The following is a 23089-nucleotide window of genomic DNA, read 5'->3' as shown; positions in this document are numbered from 1 at the left end:
AAGCTGTTTTAGTGTCATCCCTGTCCCCTTGTTGTACCTTATTCTTGCTGAGTCTACATACAGGTCCCTGATACTGTGTCAACTCATACGTCCATAACTTTGCATGGAATACCCTTTCATCTACCTGATGAACCTAGGACATTCCTGTTGATTTTTAAGCATTCAACAAGCATTCCCTGCGCTGCGAGGCAGAGCTACCCAGAGCTTTAGCCATTTTAAAGTATACACTTCAGTGACATTAAATATATCCACAGTGTTGTGCAACCATCAAGTTAGTTCCAGAACATTTTTATCACCCCAAAAGGAAATCTTGTGCCTACTTAGCAGTTACTCCCCATTTTGCCGTCTCCCCAGTCCCTGGCAACCACGAATCTACTTTCCGTGTCTATGGATTTGCCTGTTCTTGACATTCTGTATAAATAAAAGTCATACTATGTGGCCTTTTGTGTCTGGCTTTTTTCACTTAGCATAATGTTTCCAAGTTTCACCCATATTGTAACATAAATTGGTACTTTATTCCTTTACGTGGCTGAATAATATTCCATCGTATGGCTACATCACATTTGGTTTATCCTATCAATGGACATTGGGTTATTTCCTATCTCATGTAATCTTAGCAACTCTCCCCTGAGGTGCTTTGACTGTTCCCGTTTACAGATTAAAATGTGAGGCAGAGAAGCTAAGCAATACACAAAGCAATATCTATAACTTGAATGGTCAGTATCAAAGAGCTGAAGTTTATTGTAAGAAACCATAAGCAGTAATAAAGTAGGTTTGTAGGTTTAGGCAAATGACTGATAATTGATTTGGTGCTGAGCTATTGATATATTACAAACCTTCCCTTGTTTTGACTGAGGGTTGGGTAGATTTCCCTTTACCTTAAAATACTGCTTTGCTATCAATATTAAATCACATTAAGACCAACTGTTCAATGGTAGAATTGCTTTATAGCTATTAATAAGACTTGAACATTTGGAAAGATATTTCAGATAAAGGTAGGACCTCTGATTTCTAGCTATAAAGCAAATGAATGTCAGGTTCCAATTTTTATTTTGAAATTACAATAGAATCAAAATTTGGCCTAAAGCAAAGATTTAATTCCCTCTTCTAATATGACTACTTCATGGCCTTTGACCATATTTCTAGTTTTGCCTTTAGAAAAATCTGGATAGCCATTGATGATGACCCGAGTTATCCAGAACAAAATGCTCTGAATTGAAATATTTTGTATGTTCTATAATTAATTACGTGGTTGATTGCTTTTTAAAATGGTCCCCTTGATTCCATTTTGTAGGATTATTGAACATGGGGAAGGAGGAGGCCTCTCTTGAGGAAGTATTGGCCTATCTCAACCAAATCTACTGTGGGCAAATTTCTATTGAAACCTCTCAACTTCAGAGCCAGGAGGAGAAAGACTGGTTTGCCAAGCGATTTGAAGAACTGAAAAAAGAGACTTTTAGCACAGAAGAGCGAAAACACCTGTCAAAACTAATGCTAGAATCTCAGGTATAGAAGTACCAGCTAATATCAATGGAATAGGATGACTCCTCTTCTATAAAGATAACATAAATATTGAAGAGAGGGAATTAAAGCATTTACTTACCCCATTTATCCCCTTGCCTCAACACAACAGACAATATAACACACACCACTTGGTTCTAAGTAGAAGAAAATAGATCACCAAACACCAGAGCTACTGGTTCTCCTCCGAGTCAAAATACTTTTTATATATTTGCCTATTCACTCTCTAAAAGACTGCAAAATCCTTAAGATCATCTCTTTTTATTACCTCAAGTGATCAAAGGAAGCTATGCATGAAAGCTCTTGGTTACAAATAAATGGAAGTGAATCTGTCAGGGCTCGGATCAGGCTCCAGCATGTCAAGATGAGGAGAAAACGATTCCCAGTCATTTGGATAGTTGGGTGGTTTGCCGCCTTGATGAGATAGTACTGTTGAGTCCGCTACTGAAACTCAGGGGCTAGCCAGGGCAGAATCGAAGGCCCAGCCCTTGCTTTAGAAGAACACATGCGGGGCGCCTGGGTGGCTCAGTCAGTTAAGCGACTGCCTTCGGCTCAAGTCATGATCCTGGAGTCCTGGGATCGAGTCCCGCATCGGGCTCCCTGCTTGGCAGGGAGTCTGCTTCTCCCTCTGACCCTCCCCCCTCTCATGTGCTCTCTCTCTCTCAAATAAATAAATAAAATCTTAAAAAAAAAAAAAATAGAAGAACACATGCTTTTTTTTCCCCCTGAGGAATAAATTCTAAGAGGCTTCCTCTGGGGCTAAGTTATTCTACCACTCACGTTATTTTCTCTGCATTCCCCCTGCTGCCTGGAGTCCTTGGCAAGACGTTCCTGCCATGCTCCGGACTAGTTAACGCCTGTCTCTGGCGTATGTCATGAAGGGGCATTGCTGCAGCCACTTGAAGTAGTTTAGGGTCTTCCCACAACCCTCATAAACGTGTCTGACTTGGACCCGAGTAGCTGGCTCTCTTCCTGCAACAAATGTGTCTGACGTGATGTTCCACAGGAGTTTGACCACTTTTTGGCCACCAAGTTTGCCACAGTGAAGCGGTATGGGGGCGAAGGAGCCGAAAGCATGATGGGCTTTTTCCACGAGTTGCTGAAAATGTCAGCCTACAGCGGGATAACGGATGTGATTATTGGCATGCCCCACAGAGGGAGGCTTAATTTATTGACAGGCCTTCTGCAGTTCCCTCCAGAGGTAAGATACTTTCTATGATGCACAATTGGCTGTAACAGAATAGAACCGATGGTAATAATTCCTTTTAGAAACCCGAGTAAACATCTGCGCAGTTGGTCCAGGAGGTAGCCTAATGAATTGATGGATAGATCTGGTATTTGGGTTGATTTTCTGTGTCCTTTTGTATGGATTCTTTCTTCTCTCAGGGAAGTTAAAGGTTAGTTTGTTTTCTCAAGGATGATGTGAATACATAATTTCTTTTCTTTGAAGAACGCTTTCCTAATTTAATAGAAATCGTTCAAACAAACATTAAGATCTGTGCAATTATTTATAATTTTACCTTCCAAGAAGTCCATTTTACCTTCCATTTATGTGCAGAGTTTATACTTAACATACTGTACTAAAACTAATAATACATTGTTATCCTGGGAGACCACCACATGAGAGGTTTTATAGGTAATTGGATCTTGGTGTTCCTGTTCTGTCCAACTCAGCTGCTCTATCAGTCTCTCAAAAGACTGGAGAGTTAGGGCTGCAGATTTTATGTCCGGGAATATCAGAGTGACTTGCTATTTAATCAGATCATGGCTGCTATGCGTGGATAAACCTCACTACTGATGTTGGCCAGGAGATTAAAAGTAATTGTAAGTGTTAAAGGGACTGTGAGAGTTAATGGAGCGAATAGAGCCCATGGAAGGATGCGTTATCCTTAAACCACTAGAAAGTACACATGACATCATGTCTTGGGGCCAAGCTTTACCACTGTTTCTCATACCTCAGTTTTTCTGATGCGAGAGAGAGATTGATAATCAGCTCTTGAAAGACAAATATTTTCGAAAAGGCAGACAACAGAATAAAGTGATTGACAGATGGAGGAATGTGCTTAAACACAGGCAGAAATCCCTAAACCAGAAATTGCATTCCTAAAATATTGCAGACAAAAACATGACTCAAAGATGCTGAATTATAAATGATCATATTTGTGAGAAACATGGATGTACCCATACTGTCTAAGTATGTGTGCTCCTATTTGTCGATAGGTCAGTAAGAAGCTTTTGGGTCATTCAAACCATTTGGATAAATGAGGATAACATGCTGTTTTTGGTAACTACCTTGGCTTGAGACCCGGCTTCATTACTTACTAGCTAAGGACCTTTAACAATTTAGTTAATTTCTCTTGCTTGTGCATTTTAAAAATGGGTAGTAATGGTTATATCTAGGTAGACTGTGAAAATGAAGTGAAGTCCTTTGAGAATTGGACAGTAGAATTTTTTAGGCATGACTTGAGCTAATCCTGGATGTCATCTTGTGTCTAAATGGGATTATGTTCTATTCTATCATTTTCCTGTCTACCTCTTTTTTTTTTAAAGATTTTTTTTTTAGATTTTATTTATTTATATATTTATTTGACAGAGAGAGAGAGAGAGAGAGCACGTGCACAAGCAAGCATAAGCAGGGAGGGGCAGAGGGAGAGGGAGAAGCAGACTCCCTACTGAGCAGGGAGCCCAACTCGGGGCTGGATCCCAGGACCCTGGGATCATGACCTGGGCTGAAGGCAGATGCTTAACCGACTGAGCCACCCAGGCACCCCAAAGATTTTATTTATTTAATTGAGAGAAAAAGAGAGCATGAATGGGGAGGGCGGAAGGGGCAGAGGCAGGCTCTCCACTTGAGCAGGGAGCCCGACATGGGGCTCCATCCCAGGACCCTGGGATCATGACCTGAGCTGAAGGCAGATGCTTAACTGACGAGCCACCCTGGCACCTCTTTCCTGTCTACCTTTAACAAGATTCATAAAAAGTTCTTTTGGAGAATATATTCTAACAGGTGTATTTAAGAAAAATTATTTTGCATATTGCAAGGCAGAGGTAACTTACTATCTAACATCTTACTCTCTTACTATCTACATGTCTAACTAGTCATGTTAGACTCTTCTCAGAGTGTTGGTATTTCATTTGATGGTGAAGATCTCCAAATAGTTCTGTGCATTTAAGCAGTTAGAAGCTTGTGCCTTTCTTTTTAAAGAATGCATGGTGATCATAGTTATACAAGCATGTGTGTCAACTTCTTTCAATTGCATGATTTAAACTAACCACCTCTTCTCTGGTGTCCATTGTGATAAAAGACATTTTCTCTTGTATGTTTATTCATAACAGCTGATGTTCCGTAAAATGAGAGGCTTAAGTGAATTTCCGGAAAATGTTTCGGCCACTGGAGATGTCCTGTCTCACTTGACCTCCTCGGTTGACCTGGACTTCGGCGCGCACCATCCCCTCCACGTGACCATGCTGCCTAACCCCTCACACCTGGAAGCCGTCAACCCTGTGGCCGTGGGGAAGACTCGAGGAAGGCAGCAGTCTAGACAGGATGGGGACTACTCTCCAGACAGTTCGGCTCAGCCTGGGGACAAAGTCATTTGCTTACAGGTACTTGTAGCTTCAGGAAGGGAGGCTGGAGGCTGAGGAGAGCAAGAGGAAGGGAAGGGAGATGGTAGACGTTCAAGATGAAATTGAGATTAACTTTTGGGAAAGGAAGATTCCGGGCTTGTTTTTAAAATTAATAGCAGGTATGAGGTCTAGTCTCAAGGCAACTGACTTTTTAGACTGAGGTTTCACTGTTTTTTTTTTTTTTTAAGAACCACTTTAAACATTTTTAAAATTTAAATTCAATTAATATATAATGTATTATTGGTTTCAGAGGTACAGGTCTGTGATTCGTCAGTCTTATATAACACCCAGTGCTCATTATACATGCCCTCCTTCATGCCCATCACCCAGTTACCCTATCCCCTGACCCCCTCCCCTCCAGCAACCCTCCATTTGTTTTCTATGCTTAAGAGTCTCTTATGGTTTGTCTTATGTTTTTCTTTCTTGAGTTGTGCATGTTATTTAAGGGAGTATCGACTGGTATCCCTGATGCTTTTCAGAGGACAGATGTCATTACTTTTAGGAAACTACGTGGTATCCATATATCTAACAAGGCTTGCTTGTTTTACAGTAAAGCATCCGAGTCTTGGTCTCAGCTCAGGTCTTGATCTCAGAGTTGTAAGTTCAAGCCCCGCGTTGGGCTCCATGCTGGGTGTAGAGCCTACTTAAAAAATAATAATGAAATAAAATAAAGGTCTTTGGCATTAAGGCAGCCAATACTAATTATGAGCGTGGTTCTTGCTTCCTTTACCCACCCCCACCCCCACCTCCACCCCTAGTCACCCCCAGTCACCCCAGTCACCCCCAGTTTTGGTAACCCAACAGCCTAGAGGTTTGGACTGTGGGTCACATTTTTTTCCTATGAGTATTCTTTTAAATATGAACTTTTAACTACTGGGCAGTAATTAATTCTGGATATCAGTAACTGAGTCTTTAAACCCCACAGGAATAGGTAAATCTGTAAGGCAGGAGAATATTTGGCTACTTATCCGAATAACAACTGTATCTTATTATCGCATGTTAATTTCTCATGGGCCAGAAACTTGTAGTAAGTAAATTGAGGGTAGCAGCATTGCCTTTGACTACACTATGGTATTTTGAAATGGAAATGTTACATTGTTAGCCATTCTCTTTACCTTTCACTTGACTTAATTCATGATACTCTAAAATATTTCTGTCATTCACGTTTGCCCAGTGCATGAAGCAGGTCTTCACATGGACTCCAGAAGTAAGAGGTGAAAATGGCATTTTCTTTAAAGTGATGAGAAACTGACTGCCCTCTTTTGTCTACTTTGTGTTCCAAAATTATTTTGCCCTGCTGTGTCTGTACATGTCTTGCCTTGTTCAAGGATGTAATTCTAATTTCTTCTGGGAACTCTAAATTTGGAGCCTATAATATCATGGTGGGTGAGATTCTGGATGTTACTTTTTCTGCCTGTCTTCTGTTTATCTGGGTCCGGAACCTGGTGAAGGTAGATTGTCCTTTGTGATGGGTACGTCTGTCTAGCCCCCTGGCCGTGTTTGGCTGAGTAGCTCCCACCTCACTCAGCATTTGTTTGTGCTTCTGGACCCTTATTCCCAAAAAGCTTTATGGGGCATAGTGGAGTGGTTTCTCTTGTGATTTAAGAAGAAAATAAAATTAGCAAATGGCACATGTGTGCTTTCGTGCCAAGAATCCAAAGACCATGATAAAACGATGCAAGTTATGAGCAGATGTTATGTTCTTTTTTTGAGAAATTTTTGTTTGAGTATAGTTGACGCCAGATGTTATGCTCTTTTTTTTAGAGAGGGAGAGAGGGAGGGGGCCGGGAGGGACAGAAAGGTAGGGTGAGAGAGAGAATCTTAAGCAGGTTCCACCCCCAGCGCTGGGCATGGAGCCCGGTGGGGGTCTCCGTTCCACAACCCTGAGATCATGAACTGAGCTGAAATCAAGAGTCAGATGCTTATCAGACTGGGCCACCCAGGTGCCCCCCTCCCCCAGATGGTATGTTCTTATCAATGCCTCTACTGTAACATTTTTGTAAAGGAGCAGAAGAGGCACAAATCCCTCCCTCTTCCTTGCTTTACTGACTCCTCTTACACCACTATCCCTCAGAAATCCCATCATCAAGGAGGAGCGTTCAGATGCCCAGAGCCCCTGGACCTGGTGGCTAAGGGTTGGACTTTACAGTGTAATGTGGTGCAGAAAAGACAAAGACTTGAGTTCAAATCCTGCCTTTGCTGCTTTCTGGCTTGGTGTGCTTGGTTCTGTTACCCTGTGTTCTCTGAATATCATAGGTAAATGGGAGTATATTACATTCCTCATAGTGTTCTGAGAATTAAATGAGAGCATGTACATAATAAGTTCCTTGATCCAGGAAAAAGGCGTGGAGGGATAGAGAGATACATAGAAAAAAACCCAGAGGTACCATAGAAGGCCCAGTGTCTGCTCCAGTGTGAAATATGCACTCTTGGTGAACCTTGGTTTTCTCATCTGTAAAAAGGACAGTAGTGACTTTCTTATCTGCACCTCCCCCCCCCACTGAGTGGATTAATGCTGTGGAGATAATGTGAGGGTATTTGTTATTACTAGGTGTAGATACTCCAAAATGGGAGTCATCTCTATAGACTCTAGCCAAGGGAAGGTGTGGCCTGGAAATGTTACTTCTGCAAAGGAGTGCTTCCTTTCTTAGCCAAAATATTCTATTTACGTTAAAAAAAAGACTATTTTAAGGACATTTTTAATGTCCTTTAAAAAAATCTACATCCAAGTATTCTTTCTTCACTCCTATTTAGGTCTTTTACTTCTGTTATTTTTAGAGTTCCAACGGTCACACTGTTAGGGCATCTCAGATCATTTTATTTTTTACTCCGGCATTTTGACTGTTTCTGATATTAGCCTTTTATTTAATTTATTTTTTACTGCAATATATTTAACAATAATGTTACGTAAGTTTAAGGGGTATAATATGTTGATTTGACAGGTAATCTCCTTTTAGCCTGAAGTCAGTAGAACTCATATCTTCTAAGATTTTCTAAGATCTACAATTCCCTCATTATTTGCTTTCAACTTTTCTAAAAGAGATTTCACTTTTTCTCTATCACTTCCTGTCTGTCAGGTTTTGTGATGATGTTGTGATCTAACAGATTTCAAATGGAAGAATAGCACATTTCAGACGTTGTGTGGTAGTATTTTGTTGGTTCCTCAAAGCATCCTTTCACCCACTTGTGAGAGACACCACCCCCCCGCCTCCTTCTTTGCAGTCACATCACCCTCCTTTATGTTTACAGTGGTGGCCAACACACCCAGTGGGGATCAGGGGATGCAAGCTGCACACAGACTCTTTTCAGGGGCAGGATGACTGGGGAAGAGAGAAGGTTCAAAGCTGTGCACTGTTCCTCATGTCTTGCAGGCTGTTTTTGTGAAACCTGTGCTGGAGCTGATTTTCCTTCTATACCTCCAATAGCCCTTCCTTCTGTGGTGCTGCTGTTTGTTCTAGAATGTTGATGGGTATATTAGAAATGATGGGTGTGAGTGATAATGTGGGGGTGGGTAGAATGGATCAGCTGGTGGTGGCCACAAGAGGAGAAGGGCTTTGAAACCTGCTTGAGATCAGCCTAACCTTCTAGAAAATCCTGTACAGAACCAGCAGAGTTTTGGGAGGGCAGAGGAGCAGTGAGAGTGTGGTTGTTTTTATTCCGTTTATTATTTGAAAACAATTTATTCCAATTAGAAACATAAATTTCTACACCCCTTATGTTCATTTTCTCATTTTCTCCTCCATGATTTAGGTTCACGGTGATGCATCTTTCTGTGGTCAGGGGATTGTTCCTGAAACATTTACGCTGTCTAATCTCCCACATTTCAGAATTGGTGGGAGTGTCCATCTGATTGTCAATAACCAGCTGGGTTACACCACTCCTGCAGAAAGAGGAAGGTCTTCCTTATACTGCAGTGATATTGGTACGTGACACAGGGAGGCCGCCCTAGAGAAACATCTAGTTCACTTGGAAGAGTGAATCTCGCTGGTTATCCCATTTTAAATTTTGGATCGGATATGGTCAGTAATTACCAACAGTGTTATTAATATTCCTTTAAAAGTCTTGAGTGTGGGGGCACCTGGGTGGCTCAGTCGTTAAGCGTCTGCCTTCCATTCAGGTCATGACCCTGGGGTCCTGGGATCGAGCCCCGCAACAGGCTCCCTGCTCAGCAGGAAGCCTGCTTCTCCCTCTCCCACTCCCCTGCTTGTGTTCCTGCTCTTGTTATCTCTCTCTGTCAAATAAATAAATAAAATCTTAAAAAAAAAAAAAAAGTCTGAGTGTGATCTTTGAATCCAAGGAAGTAAGACAAGAGCAGAACTGAGAGTGTGCCATCTCAAATTGTCCAAGTATCCAGTTGAATGATCTGGTGAAAACCAAAGATCAATATAGTTGGTAGAACACCAGGGTACTCGTCTTAGGAGATTCAGACCTGGCGTACCCAAAACCCTAGTCAAGAAGGATATATTCAATCAGTGAATTTGGCTAAGTGGTCTTGGTTAGAAATCAGATGTGAGGAAGCAAAGTTGACTCATTTTACCCTGGAAATTGGGCAGAATTAGGAGAAAGGCAGGGCTTTTTTACCCATCATCCAGTTCATGAGTTACAAAAACTCTTAGGTGATAGGAATTATTCCATTTTTGCGCCCAGACCCTGCTCTGGATGCCTTTTGGGGCTATCTATGTGAATTTTCTTTTAAAGTTCATTTATTCTTTTTTTTTTTTTAAGATTTTATTTATTTATTTATTTGACAGAGAGAGACACAGTGAGAGAGGGAACACAAGCAGGGACAGAGGGAGAGGGAGAAGCCAACTTCCCACGGAGCAGGGAGCCCAATGTGGGGCTCGATTCCAGGACCCTGGGATCATGATCCGAGCTGAAGGCAGGCACTTAACGACTGAGCCACCCAGGCGCCCCTAAAGTTCATTTATTCTTTTTTTTTTTTTTTAAGATTTTATTTATTTATTTGACAGAGAGAGACACAGCGAGAGAGGGAACACAAGCAGGGGGAGTGGGAGAGGGAGAAGCAGGCTTCCCGCCGAGCAGGGAGCCCGATATGGGGCTCGATCCCAGGACCCCGGGATCATGACCTGAGCCGAAGGCAGACGCTTAATGACTGAGCCACCCAGGCACCCCAAGTTCATTTATTCTTAAGTAATCTCTATACCCAGTGTGAGGCTTGAACTCAGGACCCCACGATCAAGAGTCCCTTGCTCCTCCAACTGAGCCAGCCAGAGGTCCCTATGAATTTTTTGTGATTAGTTTGATAGAGATACTGGGAACACATTCTAGGACTTCTCTTTGTTAACTCATGCAATCTTTACAACATTGCTAAGAGGTAGGAGCTATTATCTCAGTTTTATAGATAAGAAGACTGAGATTTATAACTTTACCAAGGTCACAGAGTAAGTTGCAGAGCTGGGACATGACCCCTTTCCTGTCAGCTGGACTCCAAAGTATGGGTTCTTAAGAAACCAGCCAAATCACCTCTGAGTATGTGGGCTGCCTCCCCACACAGGCAACAGGACTTGGAGGTGGGCTAATGTCGTTTGGGGATAGCTGGCTGGTTTCATCTGTCTTCTCTGTTTCAGGGAAGCTTGTGGGCTGCGCCATCATCCATGTCAATGGAGACAGCCCAGAGGAAGTGGTCCGTGCCACACAGCTGGCTTTTGAATACCAGCGCCATTTCCGGAAGGATGTGATTATTGATTTGTTATGCTACAGGCAGTGGGGCCACAACGAGCTTGACGAGCCCTTCTTCACCAACCCAGTCATGTACAAAATCATCAGGTACAATTTTAAACCTCCTTTGAAGATCCCCTCGTCCCCATAGTGCTCACATTAGTTTTACTATTTTTATTAGACACTCTGAGGTAGGGTGACCAACTCCCTGGGTTGCCGGGTACACAGAACTTCCAGTGCTAAAACTGGGACAGTCCTGAGCAAACTGGGATGGTCACCCTATGGGTCCCAGGAAAGCTCCCCATATTCTTCAACCTCTACTCGTTTGCTCATGGAATAAACAAAGGCAATTTACCAACCCCACTTGGCAGATGGGAAACTGAAGTAGGAGGACTTGGGCAGAGCCTGTAGCCTGAAGCTACTTAGTATACCATCGACAGGACCAGAAGCAGATCCTCCATGATTCACTTGGTGCCTCGGCAAGAGGTAATATGATGGATTATAAGGAATCTTGAGAACCATGCCATCCAATATGGAGGCCACTACCATACGTGGCTACTGAACACTTGAAATGTGGCCAGTCCTGCTGGAGAGGGGCTGTAAGTGGAATATACACACCAGATTCCAAAGACTTCATCTGACAAGAAAAATGTAAACTATCTCAATAGTTATTTTTATGTTGATAAAGCATTGACGTGACCATATTCTGCATATATTGGGTTAAATAAATATGTTACTAAAATTAATTCCACCTATTTTTTTTAAGCTTTTTCTAATGTGACCACTAAGAAATTTTTAATTACACATTGGCTCATACTACATTTCTGCTGGACAGCACTGGGATAGAAGAGTAATGTGACAGAGAGGAATGTGTTATTTGGAATTTTATTTTTTTTGATATTAGAGAGTACAACAGAGCCCCTTCCCCACCTTATTTCTTCATAGGTATAAAGGAAAGCAGAGGAATAAATTGAGTGACATTTTACAGGTCTTTCTGGTCATAGGTAGCAGACTGCTCTTGGAAGAACAAGTCTGGGTTCTCTGTTTAGCTTTGAATTTAGATGCTGAGTGGCTTGGTGTGGCTTAGGGCCCCATTAAAAAAAATCTATCTGGTCTACCTCTCACTTTTGTCAGGACTAAATACGATAAAGTATGTGAGCAAACTTTGTAGTTTAAAGTATTACGTGAACATAGAGTGGCATTATTACTGTTGTAAAACTGAGATACTGATTATTATAGTTACTGGATTATTAAAGCCACCGGAAACAGATGTTGGTGACGTTGAGTTCAATACTTTTTGAAATAAAGGGGTAGACAATGTAGATCAGTCTTATAAGTAACTGTCCAGAATGTACCAATTCATAGAGAAACTCTACTAATTATTTCTACCTTGATGTAGCTGAAAGCTTATAAAGAGGAATTTGTTTTTTTCTTGCTTACTTGCAAGAGGTTGTTACTCACCATTGCCTTAAACAAAAAATAAGGTATTGGAGTGAAAGTTACATAAAATGGATCATTTTAAAATGAACAATTCAGAGGCATCTAGTACACTCAACAATTTGTGCAACCACCCCCGCTGTCTAGTTCCAGAACGTGCCCTGTGTGCCTTCTTATGGTGATGATGCCCTGTGATATCTTTGACAATGACTGTGTCTGTCAGTCTTCAATTGTTGCAAATCAGATGGACTTTTCTCCCCTGTTTCCTGGACAGAGCCCGAAAGAGCATCCCGGACACCTATGCAGAACACCTGATTGCCAGTGGACTCATGACCCAGGAAGAGGTGTCGGAAATCAAATCCTCCTACTACTCGAAGTTAAATAACCATTTAACCAACATGGCACACTATAGCCCCCTGGCCACCAACCTGCAGGCCCACTGGCAGGGCCTGGTCCAGCCGCCAGCCTGCATTAGCACCTGGGACACGGGTGTGCCCCTCGACCTCCTGCGGTTTATTGGTGGGAAGTCTGTGGAGGTGCCAGAGGACCTCCAGATGCACAGTCACCTTCTGAAGATGTACGTTCAGGTAGGGAGCCTTACGATTTCCAGTGACTGTCTCGTGCAGCAAAGAAATCGGCACTGATCTGGTCTTTTCGGTTGGCTAACGAATTTGAGAGTTACTGATTGTGGGTCGCCAGGTTCTGGGAGCCGATCCTGGTGATGTTTTGGTACTGATAGTCACTGAACTCCGATTTGTCCCCTTCTCCTTTTTTCTTTCTTCTTCCCTTCCTACACACACATGGTTTGGTACTGAGAGTCATTGCAGATTTGGTCTACTTCTCATTTCCTCCATTTATTTATTTATTCATACATGTTTAGTACATCATATGCATGTGGACTGCGTGCCCATTATCATAGATATGGCGGCACAGGAATGCCTGTTTTGATTTTTCTGACCAGTGAGCAGAAAACACTTTCATTTGGGGGGTAGCTTAAATAAAAATGAATAAAAGTCAACACGCATACCCCAAAGGCGACTGTTTAGACCCTTACGCAGGTCTCAGTTTTACATATTGTCTCAGGTTAAATACAGATTGAAGTCTTGGTTTGCCTGCGCCTTGGAGTTTCCTAGAACGTGGGACTCTCCATGCTGAAAGTGGGGGAGCAAGGAGCCAAAGGCCTTCGCCTTTCTTAAACTTGAATGGAGGCACTGTCCTCTGGATGATTTTTGTAATCCTAACTTCCTTTTAAGTTACTATTGTCTGTAAAGAGACTTTATTTTTTAAGATTTATTTATTTGAGGTGAGAGGGGAGGGGAAGAGGGAGAGAATGTTCAAGCAGACTCCCGCTGAGCAGGGAGCCCCTCGAGGGGCTCGATCTCATGACCCATGAGATCATAGCCTGAGCCAAATCCAAAAGTTGGATGCTTAACCGACTGAGCCACCCAGGCGCCCCAGGCATAGAGACTCTTAAAACAATCTATGTACTTACCATCCAGCTGAAGAAGTAGAATATTAGACATAGTTTCCCTCGTGCCCTCCCTGGCACCATCTCCTCTCCTTCATGCACAGGTTAACCACTAACCCAAGCGCCTGCTTGTTTTGCCTGGTTGAAAACCTAGAAGTGCTATCATCCTCTTACGTTTCCTTCTGCACTTACTCTTTTACTTAACATTGTGCTTTTGATACTTACTGTTGTTGCATTACATTTTTTGGACTCAGTGTGAAAAAGGGGATAGACTCTTAAAAGTGTCTTTTTTTTTTTCCTCCCCTTCCATTTTTTGCAGTCCAGACTGGAGAAAGTGATGGATGGAACAAAGTTAGACTGGGCCACGGCAGAAGCTCTTGCCTTGGGCTCATTACTTGCTCAGGGTAAGAAGTTTCTGGTTAGCTGCACAGCTGGTAGGGAGTGCTTTGTATGACATTTGTTATATGTGACCCCTGAGGTTTTGAATTAGAACTATCTCCTGTCATTTTCATCGACTAGAGAGGTTCTAAACTTTTCGACAATATAATTTGATCTTAGTATAAGTCATGTTGGTAACCTTCATCAGAGAATAAATGGCAGAACGTTTCTTGCTGGGAAACCAAAGGGCTCTGTGCTGGATGAGTTGGAAAGATATTTTCCTCTAAAGATTGTAGAGTGGATGATGACTCTCCACTCTTGTATATTCTCACCTTACACAGACTTTTGAATATAGGAGAGGTTTATTTTAATAAGGATAATCTCTGCTAAGGAAAATTTTCAGGATGAGCTGATGTGTAAGAATTCAGAGTCACCATGCCTTGTTAATACTTAAGTTATTCATGGGAATCTGGATTTTTCTTTTTTCCTACCTGTTTGCTTAAGGTTTTGATGTGCGTCTGAGTGGGCAAGATGTTGGCCGTGGAACTTTTAGTCAGAGGCACGCAATGGTTGTTTGCCAGAAGACCGATGACACCTATATCCCTCTGAACCATATGGACCCTAATCAGAAGGGGTTTCTAGAGGTAGAATGTCTTTTTAATTTATTGTAAAACCCAGGTGCCAATAATTATAGTTACAGGATTCTTAAAGCAACTAGAAGCAGATGTTAGCAACTTTGAGTTCAATTTTTTTTTAAATTAGTATAATTAACATGGTGTTATATTAGTTTCAGATATACAATATAGTGATTCAACATTTCCATACATCACCTGGTACTCATCTAGATAAGTGTACTTTTAATCCCTTCATGTATTTCACCCATCCCCCCATCCCTCCCTCCCTCCATCCCCCCATCTACCTAACCACCTCCCCTCTGGTCATGACCAGTTTGTTCTCTGAGTCTGGTTTGTTGTCTCTTTTTCTTTTCATTCATTTTGTTCATTTCTTAAATTCCATACATGAGTGAAGTCATATGGTATTTATCTTTTTCTGACTGACTTATTTCACCTAGCGTTATACCACCTAGATATTACTCAGCCATAAAAAAAAATGAAATCTTGCCATTAGCAACATGGGTTCAATCCTTTTTGAAATAAAGGGTGCTGAATGGGTGGAGAATGGAGGTCTATACACTTGGGATGGAAGGAGCATACTAGTGAGTAGACTAGAGCTGTTACTCCATCTACTTATCTGTAGACTTGTAAATGTCAAAAGGATGTTCATTTTGTCAATCCAGAAGTGACGTTGTAATCTGTGTGTTGCTGAATTCATTAAAGGAAGCCAAAGATGTGGATAATAAGTCAACATTTCTTGCCTATTAAAAAAAAATAAAAAAACCCTAGAGCACTTGGTTGGCTTAGTCAGTAGAGCGTGAAACTCTTGATCTTTGGGTCATGGGTTCAAGCACCATAGTGGGCACAGAGCTTATTTTTTAAAAAATGCCCAGCTTTCTCAAGGTTACCTTATTTTCTAAAGTTTAGTGGGCTTGACAAATATATCTATTACCATATACTTCTATGTGCTAGTCACTGAGCTCTAGTCATTAGAGTCAAAGGCAGGGGCTGGGTCTTTTCATTTTTATCTCTCTAATAGCTAGCATAGTGCTGGGCACATGATGTTTGTTAAATTAACCTTCAAGGTATGCTTAGTGTCATGTAATCTTTCTTCCTATTCTAGTCATTTGTTTGAGTATAATCTTGAGTTTACTGATACTCAATATTTAAAAAAATTAGCTTGTCAAAAGCAAGATTCCAGAACAATTACTTAAAAGGACATGAAGCTCATCTTTTCTTTGCATTAGTCTGAAATCTACCCCTCATCAAGTCAGATTGGGGATCTAGATACTGAAATGTGAAGTATACTGCCACCCCCATGTCCTTCTCTGAATTGTGACTTGATACATAGTATCAGTTCATTTTGACTATTACTATTTAGAAAGCCCCAAGTAAATGCCTTGCATCTATTAAGAGGATGCTGTCAAAGATTTCATTAATTGTCTAATAGCATGTCCTTTATATGAAGACCCTGGGAGGAACTCCTTGCTCGTGGTCCTGAGAGTGGTTGCAGCTCACTGAGCAGTGGTTTGTCTTGTATATGCACCGTGAGTTCTGCAACCGTGTGGCATTCCCCAGTCAGCACTGGCTCCCAGGAAGGGGTGAAGGCCATGGTACCCTTGGTGTCTGTAGACAGGTTTCTACAAAAGACAACCAGGTTGTCTGTCCCCTCTGTTCTGTGTCTCAATCTTTATCTTTTTTCTCTCTACTTACATTTACATTATCACATTGTATATTATGTATATCATGAGCCACCTCAAGTGCATTTCGGAATAAATAAAAGCATTAATAAATCCAAGACATGAAGGTAGATATGCGTATACAAGTTTATAAAGTACATTGTATGTATAGGTGAAGGTGCAGCAAGTCTACTTGGGAAATCAGGAGAAGCTTGGGAGAGGAAGGCAGATTTGAGCTGGGGCTGGTGGGACATGAGGAGTTGCCTAGTCTGATGCATGCAGGGAGGACATTCCAGGTGGGCACAATCGTACACACAAAACCTGTGAAGTGAGAGGACAGGAACTCCAAATAGCTTCATGTGACTGGAGAGTCAGCTGCAAAGTGGGTACAGGGGCAAGGAAGAGGAGCCTGGCCAGACTCCCCACATTGTGAAAGACTTGGAATGTAACGGAAGCTGGAAACCTTGGAGGAATTTTGAACAGGTGATCAGGTTTTTGTATCAGAAAGAGCCCTCCTGATGGTACTTGGGAAGCTGAAGATGGATGAGAATTTTGGACAGTTTCTCTGTCCCAGCTTTACTGAGGTAAGGACAATTTCTAAGGAGGCTTCTCAGTTGTCTAGGCAGAAAATCGCAGGGACCTGAATTAGAGCAGTAGCAGTGCAGACGGAATATGGGGCCAGATTTGAGAAGAGCTATAGGACTTAGTGGTAGATGTAGGGAGTGGAGAAGAAAGACTAGTCTTGCTTATGTCCTGCTTCCTGACTCGGACATTTGCTATATGATGGTGGCATTCACCGAAATACAGAGTAAAGAGAAGGAACGGGTTTGGTAAGGAAAGATGATGGATTCAGTTTTGGACATTTGCCTTTGAGGTGGCTGAAGAACATGGAAGGTTTTGTCCATTACAGAAAGGCAATTAGATACGTATGTCTGGAGTTAAAGAAGGAATCTAGTCTTGAGATACACGTTTGGACATCATCAGGGTGTAGAAATGTTTGAAACCACAGGGTGGGATTATGTCCCTGGGAGAGAGCAGAACGGGAAGAGGGCCAAGGGATAGGGTCTTCGGAAAAACAGTTTTTAAGGTGCTGGCAGAGGAAAAGTATTTCCCAAAAGAGCATTCGGAAAGGCGGGAGGAGCACTGGGAGTCGCTGTGTCATGAACTGAAGGAGGGAGAAGTCATAGATGAGAAAGAACAGCATGGCCATTGGATTTAGCAACTGGAAGGTCAAGGGTCGACCTCACATAGAGCTGTTTTCATGGAGCGGTGAGAACAGAAGCTGGATTGCACTAGCTTGATGGGTAAACAGGAGTTACAGAACTGGAGACAAGTGGATTAGATAATTCTTCTAGAAGCTTAACTGTGAAAGGAAGCTACAGCTGTAGAGCATGGGTCAGGGGAATGTTTCTCGTTGCATTTTTGAGCTATTGATTTCTATCTGCTGTGAGGGGAAAGCCAGTGAGGAGGGGTTCAGAAAACAGGCATTAGGTGATGAAGCTTGTGAAGAAGCAGAAAGGAAGAATGAATTTAGAACATGGGTGGGTATGTCAGCTTCAGGTAGGAAGACAGATGAGGAGGTGAGGACAGACAGAAGGTGTGGGTTCCAGTCTAAACCCCATTTACAATGCACTCGGGAATCTGAGAAATGTAGCTGTCTTCTAAAATTAATGTAACATACAAATTATAACTGAAATCAAAAGAGAAATCAGAAAAGACAAATTATACACAATCCTAACCATGGTAATAAATCATCTATTTTTATTTTTCTATATTGTCACTGAGTAACTTAACCATATAAATCACAAATTTTTATACTTGTAGTCATAGTGGAGATGTAGTTTTTTCACAGAGTTTTTTGTTTGTTTTGTTTTGTTTTTAGAGAGATAGTGTGCACATCTGCCCTCTCAGGGTAAGGGGCAGAGGGAGAGGGACAGAGATAATCTCAAGCAGACTCCCTGTTAGGCGCGGAGCCTGGCCCGGGGCTAGATCTTACGACCCTGAGATCATGACCTGAGCTGAAACCAAGAGTAGGACGCTTAACTGACTGAGCCTCCTAGGCACCTCAAGAGTTTTTTTTATAAATAAAAGATTTATTGAGATACAACTTTTTTTTTTTTTAAAGATTTTATTTATTCATTTGAGACACAGAGATACAGAGAGAGAGAGAGAGCATGAGCAGGGAGAGAGGCAGAGGAAGAGGGAGAAGCAGACTCCCCGCTGAGCAGAGAGCCCGATGCCGCGCTCGATCCCAGGACGCTGGGACCATGACCTGAGCTGAAGGCAGACGCTTAACCATCTGAGCCACCCAGGCACCCCAAGAGATACAACTTTTTGAATTCAGTCTTTCAATGTATACAATTCAGTGGTTTTTAGTATATTCACAGAGTGCTGCAAATATCACCACTATCTAGTCTCGGAACATTTTCATCACCCCCAGAAAGAAATCCCATACCCAGGAGGAGTCTCCCCATGCCTTCCTCCACTCTGCCGCTGACAACCGTTAATCTACTTTCTCTTTCTATTGATTTGCCTATTTTGGACTTTTCGTACAGACAGAATCGTATAAATAAGCAGCCTTTTGTGACTGGCTTCTTTCTCTTAGCATCATGTTTTCAGGGCTCATCCAAGTGGCACCTGTCACTACCTCATTCCTTTTTATTGCCAGCTAATATTCTATAAATACATGACTTACAAATATCTTTTAGAAACATTTTGAAACAAAGATGAAATTATAAAAAAAGTTCGATGTACAATACAAAAGGAACTCTTTCTCCTTCTGAAACATTTGAGACACCAAGTTGGAAATACCAGGTTGCTCACCTCCTGCCCTGAATGCATGTTTCCGCAAACAAGGACCTTTTCCTCCACCACGCAGTACAACCATCCACGTCAGGAAATGAACCTTGAAATGTGACTACCATCTCATCCTCCAACCCCATTCAGAATCATGTTGTGTTTATTTCTATTTATTTTTTATTTTATCTTTGTTTTAAAGATTTTATTTATTTATTTGACAGAGAGAGACACAGTGAGAGAGGGAACACGAGCAGGGGGAATGGGAGAGGGCAGCAGGCTTCCCTCTGAGCAAGAAGCCCGATGCAGGGCTCGATCCCAGGACCCTGGGATCACGACCCGAGCCGAAGGCAGACATTTAATGACTGAGCCACCCAGGCACCCCTCTTTTTTTTTTTTTTTTGATTGAAGTAGAGTGATGCACAATGTTGTCTTAGTTTCAGGTGTACAACACCATGATGTGCTCACAAGTCTAGCTACCATCTGTCACCTTACGCTGTTCCACTACCATTGACAATATTCCCTGTGCTGTACCTTTCACCCCGTGACTTATTCATTCCATCACTGGAAGCCTGGACTTCCCAGTCTCTCTTCCATCCACTTTGCCCATCCCCCCCCTCCCCTGGCGATCACCAATTCGTTCTCTGTATTTATGGGTCTGTTTCTGCTTTTGTTTGTTTTTTCGTTTCTCTTGTTTTTTTTTAGATTTCACATACAAATGAAATCATATGGTATTTGTCTTTCTCTGTGTGACTTATTTCACTTAGCATGGTACCCTTAGATCCACTCATGTTATCCTCTGACTGAGTAGAATTGTGTTGCATTTAATTGTCCTGTCTTTTTTGCCTCCTCAGAGATCTAATTTTATGTTCTGATTTTCTTTTTTATCTTAACATGTTGTGATGGTTCTTTTGCTTTATTGTGCAGCTAGGATATTAGAATAGTGGATTCTAACCAAAGGTAGGCTTACTTTTGGTAACTTCCCCCGACTTTGTTTTGTGATACATTTTTTTAAAGCTTGTATGACACAGTTTTACTCTCAGCAATAAAGATAGGTTATCTGAGAAGTTAATTTTGTTTATCATTTAAAAAATTTTTAAATAACTTTTTATTTTTTATTTTTTTAAGTAGACCCCAACATGGGGCTTGAACTCACAACCCTGAACTCAAGACCCAAGCTGAGATCAAGAGTTGGATGCTTAACCAACTGAGCCACCCAGGCACCCCTAATTTTGCTTATCTTTAAAGAAAATCATTAATGCCCATATTCCATTCTTTCCCCTCCTTCTCTCTTTGTGCCAACGTTCCCCAAATGTGTCATTCACAGAGAGCAGATCTCCTTTCTCAAAGAAACGCGGAGATGAATGGAAAGAAAGCTCCCCTCTGTGCCCCTCCTCCCTTTTGAGAGGTTTGTGATGCTTTACTGATTCTTGTCTCACCTTTCCTTGCATGACAGTGTTTCTGTTCTCTTCCTTTGCATCAGGTCAGCAACAGCCCGTTGTCAGAAGAAGCTGTCCTGGGGTTTGAATATGGAATGAGCATTGAAAGCCCCAAGTTACTGCCCCTCTGGGAGGCTCAGTTTGGTGATTTCTTCAATGGTGCTCAGATCATTTTTGACACGTTCATCTCTGGAGGTTGGTGTTGGCATGTGCATGTGGGGCACAGCCTTAGCCCCTTGGGGACAAATGAATGGACAGGGCCATAGCTGCTTATGAGATGCTGTAGCACAGCCCCTCAGGAGAGTTGGGGGGCTGCCCTGCCATCTTTTGGGGCCTGGCAGCTATGGGATGGTTATGAACGCTGCCAGAGGGCTGGGGGCCACTCTGACTGTAGGCAGCACCTTCTCCAGGGGAGTGTGCTTGGCTGTAGGGAGCAGGGCATGTACCCACCAGCTCCTAGGCAATGGACTTCCGGGTCTGCGCTTGGGGCATGTTGAGCAGCTGTGACATGAATACCAAGCAGGCAATGGAGACATTAGTGAGGATTTGTGGTCAGCGAATGGCGGCCTTGAAAATCCACTTCCCTCAACCCAGGGATATTCAAGTATCTGAAAACTGGTAGTTGTGCATCTTTATTGTTTTTAATCATCATTTACAAAAGCAGAACCTGCTTATTGTAAAATTCAAAGGTACGTAGTAAAGTACAAGTGTGAGTCCCTGTCACCCCATTCTCTGGGGGAACCACGATTGGAATTTGTACACTTCAGGCCTCCCTTTGCTGTGTTTCTCTGTAACCTTGTACTTGTAAGGAAGGAAAAGTGCCAGGATGCCTGGGTGGCTCAGTCGGTTAAGTGTCTGCCTTCAGCCCAGGTCATGATCTCAGGGTCCTGGGATCGAGTCCTGCATTGGGCTCCCTGCTCAGTGGGGAGCCTGCTTCTCCTTCTGCCTGCCGCTCTCCCTGCTTGTGCTCTCTCTCTCACACTTGCCCTTTCTGACAAATAAATAAATAAGAACTTAAAAAAAAAAAAAGGGAAGAAAAGTGCCTTGAGGAGACTGGGCTTTGACATGTCTCCAGAGGCCGTCCTCAAGTGCCTGCTCCCTCAGGCTGAGGACGGTGACCTATGTTGTAAGTGGTGCCATGAGGAAAGGCAAGAGCCACCTGGAATCAGAGATACATGCTGTCCTTGAAACTGGGACATTCCCCTTTTAATTTGTCTTCATCTGCTAAAGCCCGTTCAGTGAACATGTCCTATTGGGTTTCAGCCAGTAGGGTGGATATTTTCCTCTGAAGCATGTAACGCTGCTGGAAAGTGCATGGAATGGAAATGATTTTAGGGGATCAGACAGCAAACTCAATTTGTTTCACTACCCAAGTCACATCAGGCTGTTCTGTTCCTGCTTCAGAGAGTTCTTACTCCCTGTCACATGGTTTTCCAGGGGAGGCCAAGTGGCTCCTACAGAGCGGCATCGTTATTCTCCTTCCCCACGGGTACGACGGGGCTGGACCCGACCACTCCTCTTGCCGCATAGAGCGGTTCCTGCAGGTATGTCCCATGCCTTCTGGATTCCAAGAAATGCTTCCTGCTTCCGAGGTGCTTTGAAATAGAGCTACTTCCTGTAGACACTTCATGCACACCTCAAACTGTAAGACCTTGGAGTATTTGAGACACAGATTTAATGCAACGTCAATATTCCTTATCAACGTGATATCTGGGTACACCAGCGTCATGGTTTTATGGCCATTAACGTGGTTCTTGTATGGCAAAGGTCGGGGTTCCCAAACCAGGCTGATCGTCAGAATCACCTGTGGAGCTTTTTGTAAATAGAGATACAGGGACCAACACCAGATCAGATTCTTCGGGGTGGGGCCTAGGAATCTGTATTTTTACCTAAAATTTTTTTCAAGTAGTGATAGTATTTTTATAAAATGATTCATGATCATTAAAAAAAAAACTTAAGTAACCACCCAGAAATATCCACAGTTATTCGTTGGTAAGGATCATTAACCTACGTCTTTTTATGCATATGGCTTTCCAATATTTTATTATTAAAATTTTCAAACATACAGAAAAGTTGTAAGATTTTCCAGTGAACATTCATATGCCAACCCCTTAGATTCTACCATTAATATTTTATTATACTATACTTGTTTTATCACATCTACTCATTATCATCCTTCTATCTATAAACCTGTAGTATCTTCTGATGTATTTCAGAGTAAATGGAAATACCTGTACACATCACCTTAGTATGTGAATATCATTAGTGATTTTGGCATATGTGCAGATAAAACATACAACTAAACGACAGATCAGTAGAAAGGTAGATAGAACAGTAGATAGACAGATGGACAGTTATATTGATAGGTAAAAATACAGAAAAATGATTTTATAAAAATTAGAATACAGAAATAAATTGCAGGCAAATTAAAGACTATGTGTGATGCAAACA

The 23089-nt window shown here is 42.1% G+C and overlaps 1 protein-coding gene across 4 annotated transcripts in view; it reads left to right on the top strand.

Moving 5' to 3' along the window:
- Positions 1 to 23089, top strand: part of DHTKD1 (dehydrogenase E1 and transketolase domain containing 1) — a 50369-nt gene that overhangs the window by 15966 nt on the left and 11314 nt on the right. For 3 of the 4 annotated variants that reach the window (XR_010411712.1, XM_045874430.3, XM_064592077.1), the window contains exons 3-12: positions 1295 to 1506; positions 2528 to 2722; positions 4858 to 5127; positions 8899 to 9070; positions 10737 to 10935; positions 12539 to 12851; positions 14052 to 14136; positions 14615 to 14754; positions 20683 to 20833; positions 22076 to 22182. Coding sequence is in view for 3 of the 4 variants with exons in the window: in XM_045874430.3 (XP_045730386.1) it covers positions 1295 to 1506; positions 2528 to 2722; positions 4858 to 5127; positions 8899 to 9070; positions 10737 to 10935; positions 12539 to 12851; positions 14052 to 14136; positions 14615 to 14754; positions 20683 to 20833; positions 22076 to 22182 (1844 nt within the window). In the remaining variant the exon portion in view is untranslated. The remainder of the gene's footprint in view (positions 1 to 1294; positions 1507 to 2527; positions 2723 to 4857; positions 5128 to 8898; positions 9071 to 10736; positions 10936 to 12538; positions 12852 to 14051; positions 14137 to 14614; positions 14755 to 20682; positions 20834 to 22075; positions 22183 to 23089) is intronic. The other variant, XM_054507366.2, reaches the window with a different exon arrangement.

The sequence above is a fragment of the Mirounga angustirostris genome, unplaced genomic scaffold (assembly GCF_029215605.1).
Source record: "Mirounga angustirostris isolate CCGP_5_RB_7025 unplaced genomic scaffold, mMirAng1.0.hap1 SCAF_5, whole genome shotgun sequence".
In the NCBI taxonomy this organism is placed as follows: Eukaryota; Metazoa; Chordata; class Mammalia; order Carnivora; family Phocidae; genus Mirounga; species Mirounga angustirostris.
The sequence above is the reverse complement of the archived record's forward strand: the minus strand, read 5'-3'. Positions and strand labels throughout refer to the sequence as shown.